The sequence below is a fragment of the Rosa chinensis genome, chromosome 4, assembly GCF_002994745.2.
Source record: "Rosa chinensis cultivar Old Blush chromosome 4, RchiOBHm-V2, whole genome shotgun sequence".
Classification (NCBI taxonomy): domain Eukaryota; kingdom Viridiplantae; phylum Streptophyta; class Magnoliopsida; order Rosales; family Rosaceae; genus Rosa; species Rosa chinensis.
This window is the reverse complement of record NC_037091.1, coordinates 27056924-27065621: the sequence shown is the minus strand read 5'-3', so window position 1 is coordinate 27065621 and position 8698 is coordinate 27056924. Positions and strand designations below refer to the sequence as shown.

Here is an 8698-nt window from a genome sequence, read left to right as displayed (position 1 = left end):
ATGTAAAGTTGTCAATTGTTTTAGCATTCTGATTGGTTGTATTGGGGGGCAAAAATAGGCTATTGGGGGGCAATAGATGATTTTATCTAGGATCAATTTAACATTTTTTGCTGTCAAAGATTATTGACATTGATTGGTCCTTCAGTTTTGTTGCTGACTGATAAATTAATTAAGTTTTCCAAGCACTTGTATTGAGATTTTTTCCAGTTGCTCTATCCATTTTGATTTCATTTTAATTTTTCCATTAATGCAGCAATTGATTTTAAATGTGTATTTGTGGGGGGGGGGGGGGGGGGAATACAGGTCTCTTGACCCTCAATAGAACTTGAATGTTTGAGGTCTGATGTTCCACAGTTGTGAAATTTTAACACTTGCACATTCCAAACGTAATTTGATATCCTACTGTGTTACTTCTGACCCTCTAACCAAGCTCTATTGGGGGTCAATAGGCCTCTATTTCCCCCCAATAGAACCTGGTTTCTAAGGAGTTAAGGCACCAGGTTCGTAATAGGGGCCTGTAATTTGAATATCGACCTGTGTCCTATGCTTAACAATAGTAACTGAATATAAATTCTTTCAAGTTGATAGAAAATAAATTGAAAAGATGTCAAATCATCTGAAATTATTCCAAATCAAAGTAAGTTCAACGGAAAGTAACAAATTAAAATCTACATTTTCTATTTTTTTGGCTCTCCTACAACATCTGCAGTTTCAGCAAGGTATCTTTAGGCTATGTTTGGGGGGGCTTTTTAGCTCCCCTGCTTATAAGCACAAGACCCATAAGTGTTTGGTAAGCCAACTTCTCATCAGTTTTCTCCAGAAGCTGCTGTGGCTTCTGCCCAAAAGCAAAAGCAGCTGAACCCCAGCTTTTAAAAGCCAGAAGCCCGGAAATCACTGCGGCGGGTGTTCCTGTAGATTAATGAAATTTTCAAAATACCTGTCTCTATCCTCCATTGGTTGAGGCAATTACTTGATTGCCATGAAACCCTTCTTGATAGATGATGCCGAAGCAATCTCCTCCCTCATCACAGACGCTGCATCAATCTCTGATCACAGACGCCCCATCAATCTCTCTCCCTCTGACGCTACCTCAGCTAGCCTTTCATCAAGATTTTGGGTTGGAAATCGAAGCCTCACTCAAGCAAGGCTGCTTGGCAATTTGATTCAGGTTAGTATTTTATCTATTTCAGTTTCAAATTTCTATGATTTTGATGAAGGCCTATGATTTGAGTACTGCCAGCGTCCTTGTATCATTTGATATCAGTGGGTTGAGTTCGATTTTGTTTAATTTGGTGAATTTTTTGGACCCTTTTCACTTGTGTTGATCCCCTTTTCAGCTTTTGCACTTCCTTTTCGTTCGGCTCTCCTTTTCAGCTGATGCAAATCTCTTAGAACCCATTAGTTTTCTCAAGGATTTGGCTTTAAAGGAGACTATTTTCGCAGTTGGAGTTCGAGTTGCAGACTTGGAGTTCGATTTGCAGCAAAAGATTTGAAGGTATGTTTCCAATTGATTTTCACACTGTGTATGTTAATTAGGCTCTGCTTTTCAATGGCTTTGTGAATATAAACCGATTTGGAATTGCTTTAGATCATCGATTGAATGCATAGATGTTGATTAGTATTGTTTAAATTCACTGCCAGATTTCAATTGACTCCTTGCCCAGATGTGTTGACTGAATGCATATGCTACCCATATTTCAATTATGAAACTTTGAATATGCTGCCTAGATTTTGTTTCATCGGAATCATAGAATTATAAAACTTTGATTAAATGATTCAACTAGTTAGGCACTGATTTGATGGAGGCTTGGAGCTGAAACTTTGATTGATATACTTAATAGGCTTAAACTTTAATTTGTTGACTTGGTTTTATTGATGTAGTTGCTCATTGATTTAGGATTGGCGCATTGCTTTCTGCATGATATAGAAATATTAGGCCCTTACCCTTTCCTAGAAGTAATGATGATGGACATGGAAAGTTGAAAATCTGAAAGCTAGGAATAGAGAGAAGCTTGGAATGAATTAATCATCTCTCTCCACGACCCCATTTGCGAGCCATTTGGTGCTGCTTGTTATTTACTTGCCTTTAAAAATTCCCCAATTTGATCCATTCATCACAAACATATCTATAATATGTCATATTCTGATCTCTTTGGTTTCATCTTGATTTCTAGTTTGCACTATCACTGAAGCACTTTTGTAAATGATGGTGCTGGTTAGTAATGATGATACTAGGGGTTCATTGCTTCACTTTCTTAATTCACGTTTTCTGACTCTAGTTTTGTGTATCTTTGTTTCCAATAATTTGAGGATTTTTCTAGTTTAGTAGGTTGGATCACTATCTTGGATTGAGAAAGAGTTGGCTTAGGCTATTTGTAATTTACCAATTTGCTGTTTCATACAGGTTTTGAGGAAAAGATTTATATAGCCTCATCGAGTTGGTTTCCTCCACCCAAAAGAAGAAGCTCAGTGTGTGTTATACGACAAAGGTACCAGATACTTTATTCATTTTCTTATAGCTTCCTTTTTTTCTTTGTCTGTTGTTGATGTTTATGTTTTCTTATCACTGCTTTAGTTTCTTGTTATTGCATGTAAAGCTTATCTTCATATCATTGATTATGCATTGGGGTTGGTACTAAAGATTGGGCTGTAAATTTTATTCTTTTTATCTGTGCTAGATGGGAAAAGAGTTGGCTATTTGGAATGAGGGTTTAGTAGATGTTTTTTGTGACATATGTATCAAGGAGGTGGATAACAATAATCGTCCACATACTCATTTTAATCCGGAGGGATGGGTGAATATAATCAATAATTTTTCTAAAGAAACGGGCAAAGAATATACTAGAAAACAACTGAAAAATAAATGGGATTCCCTCAAAGATCATTGGAAATTATGGAAATAATTGAAGGGAAAAGAGACCGGTCTTGGGTGGGATCACAAGCGTCAAATTATAGATGCATCTGATGAGTGGTGGCGCCTCAAGATTGAGGTATGTAAATCAATTTAATTATTTTGGTTAACAATTTTACTTCATTTGAGATACATTGAACATTGTATGATTTATTTATTTATTTGTCCAGAAAAACAAGGAATATGGAAAGTTAAAGAAAAAGGGAATTGCACCCGATTTTGAAGACAAGTTGAATAAGATGTTCATGGGTATTTCAGCCACTGGTCAGCATGCATATTCACCATCTTCTGCACTACCTATCCCTAGAAGTCCACAGCAAGGTGACAATGAGGTGAACCTTGAAGTTAGTGGTGACTCTGAGGACAATGATGATTTGGCCTCACTCTGCCTAAAAGAAAAAGAAATGAGAGAGCTGAGAAAGGTAAAGGAGTAGTACCAAAAAAAGAAAAGGTGGGAGGTGCTGCTCATTTGGCTAAACAAATTAATCGAATGTGTGAGGCAATTGAGAGTAGGAGCACAAAAACTTCCATGATCAATAAAAGTGTAGAAGAAGGTGGAGGCACCAGTATTAAGGACGTGATGAAGGATGTCACCTCATTGCCTGGTGTTGAGCAGGGTACTAGGTTGTGGTTTTTTGCCACTCGACTGTTTTTAAGTCTAGAGAAGAGAGAGATGTATTTCACTATGGAAGATCCTAACGTGAAGTTGGAGTGGCTGAAATTTGAGATGAACGAAAAATAAGCTTATGTTATGTTTGAAGTTTTATGTTTGTTGTTTGTTTCGGCATGTTTTTAATTATGAGAATTGAATTTGAGAAAGTCTACATTATTATACTGCATGTGGATTATAAAAATGGAATTTGGTGAATTTTGTTCATTACTGCTTGTTAATGATTTAGTTTATATTTATCATATTTATAAAATCAGCAGGTTTTGGATTGAAATATGAACAATTCGGAAGTAGATGAAGTGGAGGAGGAGATATTCTTTCGAAGTGTACAATTTAATGCTCTGCTCATTCAACATTATTACATGAACTATGTTCATAAAACTCCTTGCATGGTATCTTCTCAAACAAGTAATAAGTGGATAATGGAAATATTACAAAGGAATGACAATCGGTGTTACAATGCCTTTAGAATGCAAAAGGAAATATTTTATCGTTTATGTAGTGATTTGGAAGTTAAATTTGGGGTGTTGGGTTCAAACAGAACTAGTCATATTGAAGTTATGGGAATGCTATTGTGGTGCCTAGGACAGGGATGTGGAATTAGGTCAGTAGCAGAACGATTTCAACATTCTAGTGAAACCGTTTGTAGATATTTCGGACAAGCACTAAATCATTTGTGTAAATTAGGTAAACATATAATCAAGCCTTCGGAGAATGAATTTAATGGTGTTGCACCGGAGATAATGAGGGATAACAGATACATGCCTCATTTTAAGGTATCTGTTAAGAGTTACTAGTAAATTATTTCACAATTTAGTTACTTATATTAATTGACAAATAACATCATTATTTACAGGATTGCATCGGGGCTATCGACGGAGTGCATATTCCCGCTTCTATAGCTCCTGAAAAACAAATACCGTACATTGGGAGAAAAGGAATACCAACACAAAATGTTATGGGGGCATGTAATTTCGATATGCAATTTATCTATGTATGTGCAGGATGGGAAGGGTCTGCTCATGATACAAGAGTGTTTCTATCGGTACTTCGAGATCCCGAAATGAATTTTCCTAAACCTCCACCAGGTAACTATATTTATTTATAGTTATTTTTAGATCAAATTTTATGAAGCTTTGAATGAAGTTTTGTTAAAATTTGACATTTCTTTATTTGACAGGAAATATTATGTTGTAGATTCCAGATACCCTCAAATGAATGGGTTTTTGGGACCTTACAAAGGTCCGAGACAACATTTTCAACAATACTGTAGGCAAGAACCAAGAAATGAAAAAGAGGTATTTAACCAAGCACACTCTTCTCTTAGAAGCGTTATAGAACGCACATTTAGAGTTTGGAAAAAAAAAGTGGAAGATTTTAAGGGACATGCAAGGTTATTCATTTGATAAGCAAGTGAAGATTGTCATTGCCACCATGACACTTCATAATTATATACGGAGACATGCACATGGTGATAGACATTTTGTCCGCAGTGAAGAAAGAGAAGGTTATGGGTCAAGTGGTGGGATAGAAATGGATGATGATGTAGAAGAAGAATATCATGGTCACGGTGCACAAGAAATGGAAACAATAAGAAATAACATTACTCAAAGTTTGATGAATGCGCGTAATAACGTGAACATTTGATGCGAACCAGAAACCAATTGTTATTAATGTTACTAATATATTTGTATAAGTTATTTTTAAAATTGTCCAATATTAATCATATGGTCCCCATGATTTATAAAAATTGAAAGTTAACAAAAATTAATAAGGACACAATAAGGATTAAAAATAATAACCAGAGCATTTGAACAACATTGTATTACTAAACAATCAAGGCAAAATAATCTCTCATGTCCAATTTGGTCATTCCACAAACAAAAAGCACAAACCAGTTTGATTTACCAAACACTTTGCCACTGCTTCTGCCACTGACAGCTCTTATAAAAAGCCAGTTTACCAAACACTCAGCAGCTTTGCTTTTCAGCCACTTATTCTCATAAATAAGCAGAAGCCAGCTTTTCTGAAAAACCCATCCATACCAAACCAACCACATTCCTCCTTTGCAAACCTGTCAAGAATTGTTTTCCTCATGTCATTGCCTTTCTTCTTGCTGGGTTCCACTCTGTTAATTATGCTTTCCATAAATGGATCATAAAAGACCCACAGTCATCCCTGTAAACCAAGAATTTAAGTTATTGATCCTTTAAAAAAGGTTCCTATTGCCCCCCAATAGACCCCTATTGGGGGGTAATAGACTGACAACTTGCACAAATTTATCAATTAACTGTCATCTTTTATATAAAAAATAAAGAGGAAAGGATTTTGAGGCACTTACGAACAGGGTTTCTGCTGAGGGCAGTTGAAGTCTTCTACAAGCTCGTAGTCATTTTCCCCGATTTGATTATCCAAGATCCACTTTCTGACCTCTTTCTCTCTTGGTGTCATTTCTTCAAACTCGGAGACAAATTCTCCTTTAGTGCTCTCACCTTTGCACTTCTTTCTTGTGTTCTCATGATCCTGGCTGCCTTCTGGAAATATCATCCCTGTCATCTTCACGTCGCAGATGAACCTCCTTATGTGCTTAACCTGTTTAAGTGCAGATCTATAAAGCATCAACAAACTTTCCAAATTTCACCATTTGAAAAATAAACAGATTGTTTTTATATGATTACTTACCACCCAATTTGTGTTGTTGTAATATTGGTTATCTTTTGTCCATTCCTTCTTTGGTGGCAGCATAGAGTTCATGTTAACAAACTGCTTTTTCTCATTGTCGATGACAAGCAGTGTGTAATGCTGGTTGTAGTAATGGTGCATTAGGATAAGCACCTTGGGGTAGCTGAACTTACTCCACAGTTCTTCGATCAGGAATAACTCTATTTCAATCTCGTGGCCTTTGAAGTCGTCTTTGAGAATGTTCTTGCCTTCTTTTTTTGAAATTCGCTAGTTTTGTTTTCGTGTTGAACTGCGTAATACTACACAAGGAGTAAACACATATGAAATCATTGAATTGTTTACTTAAATATGTTTTTTGGATGCGGTGCAGCACCAGCTGCTACTTTTGTTTCGGTGCTTACCGCTGCTTCGATGTTTAGTAATCCAATCTAAGTGTTCCTTTCTTTCAGTTCCTTCTGCAACATTTCAGTGTAGGCCTTGACCACCTGCAATTGTTCAATTTGATTTTCAGTTAGTATTATATATGTGAAGAACGATCCATACTTGCTATATACTAACAATTGTCAACATGATTAATTTTGAGAACTCATTTCGAGGTCATCATTTAATTATGTGAATGAGTATAGATTAAAAGAAAATATAGGAATGAGTTTTTCCTTGTAGGATGTCAACATGGTATCAGAGCATTAGTTGTTAGGTTCTGTAGACTCCTTTCTTTCCTACTACTTTATATGCTTAGTGGCGCCTAGTACCTCCAGAGTGATGGCCCGACCGCCGCGGATCCCCATCATATACTCATCGGTGCTAGTGTGTTCATTATGTATATAAAGTAGATAGGTTAATGTCCTAATCTTTGAACTATTTATCTCTTTTAGATTGCTCTAATAGCCTGTGGGACTAATGTTGTAAAGATTGGGAGTTACACTTGCGTTTTTGGATTATGTTGTATGGTTCGTATTTCAATTGTAAATTGTGGAGTTGTTGTGTTTTGAGGAGTAGGAGGCTCCAGAAGAATAAGGATGGTTTATTAGAAGTGTGAATGTGTTTTTACAGGTTTTGGGTAGTCCATTTTTAGGGTGACTCTGTCGAATTTTTGGTAGAGTTATTCCTAAGGTGGGCCCTACTGGGCTGATGCGGCTTAAATAGCCTCACAATTTAACCCTGCAAAATGCAGTTGTCAGTATAGGATAAGCAGGAATCGTTCAGTCCGGGGATTGTAGGGTACACCTACACAAAAAGGTCAATTCACAAATAAAAGAATAAAATGGGGGGTTTTGAAAGTTGGTTCCTAATCTACTTAAAATAAAAACAAAACAAATAAAACTATATACAATGATCGACTTCCCTAACCTAGACCAATACCACTCGGAAATTACTAAGTGTAAAAACAGAAAATTCATTTCAACATGCTACAAAAATGTGCCCATCTTAAATGTCTAGATAAGAGCCCAAATGAAAAGCCTCAGTGAATCAATCCATTTATCTGATTCGTTCTAATGTAGGCTTGGATCGGAAAAGTCCTTACCAAGCCTAATACTACTAATTTTTGAAAACACTTAGCATAATTCTCTTAACTAGTAGTATTATCTAACCCTCGAATCAACTCACACGTGCAAATTAACCATTACACATAGAATTTAACACGTAATTTCCAGAATCGTTTAATCATTAAAGCATGATTTTTACCACTCGTTAGAACTAATTACTACTTGTTTAACTCAGCGTCTTAATAAATAACAATTACTCTTGGCAAATTAAGCAAACACACAAGAGCTCTCACCGTTATTCTAGCATGCAAACTTATGAACCTAACTCTGAAAATTACCTAAACACGTAAAAGGGCACAAGATTGTAACATGCATCATAAAAGAATTCTCGAAATTAACTCAATAATAAACTGAAAATCTCAAAAATATTAATAAAAATATTCTGAAAATTTCATGTCTCCAATTACACAACTCACAAATCCAAACACACAAACCGAAATAAAAATTGTAAGTAGAGTCATAGTTACACTTTGAAGCTTTCCTTAGCGGCTTGGCAACAAGGTGATGAACTCGTCTCTACTATGGTGGTGGAGCGTCCTTGACTCAGCGCCTAAGAACTTCGTAGATTGATGGAAGGATGGTGGTCACGGTCTTGTAGGTGATGGAAGTTTAAGGAGTGAATTGGGTAGAGTATCGGAAAAGTTTTTGGCCAGGAAGTGATGCTAATTCTGTTATGGACGTTGCCTATTTATAGGGGAGCATTGGTTGACTTTTATCGATCGTACCCTTCATCATTGGACGGATGGGATTGCATCATAATTCCTTTAATTTTTCAACCGAAACGTCTCCTTTATGGCCTTAATTCCTCTCATAATGGAGTCTTTTAATAAGCTGAAACGTCTTTAACTTATTTATTTTCCAGTTGAAACATCTTTCTCCTTTATTCCC

General features: G+C 36.2%; 1 protein-coding gene across 1 annotated transcript; it reads left to right on the top strand.

Moving 5' to 3' along the window:
• Nucleotides 1–2678: 2678 nt before the first annotated feature.
• Nucleotides 2679–4778, top strand: LOC112199050. Its single transcript, XM_024340115.1, has 6 exons — nt 2679–2795; nt 2910–2990; nt 3082–3333; nt 3411–3528; nt 4586–4669; nt 4762–4778. Exons 1-6 carry the CDS (start codon nt 2679–2681, stop codon nt 4776–4778), a joined length of 669 nt encoding a protein of 222 aa, XP_024195883.1.
• The last annotated feature ends 3920 nt before the right edge of the window (nt 4779–8698 follow it).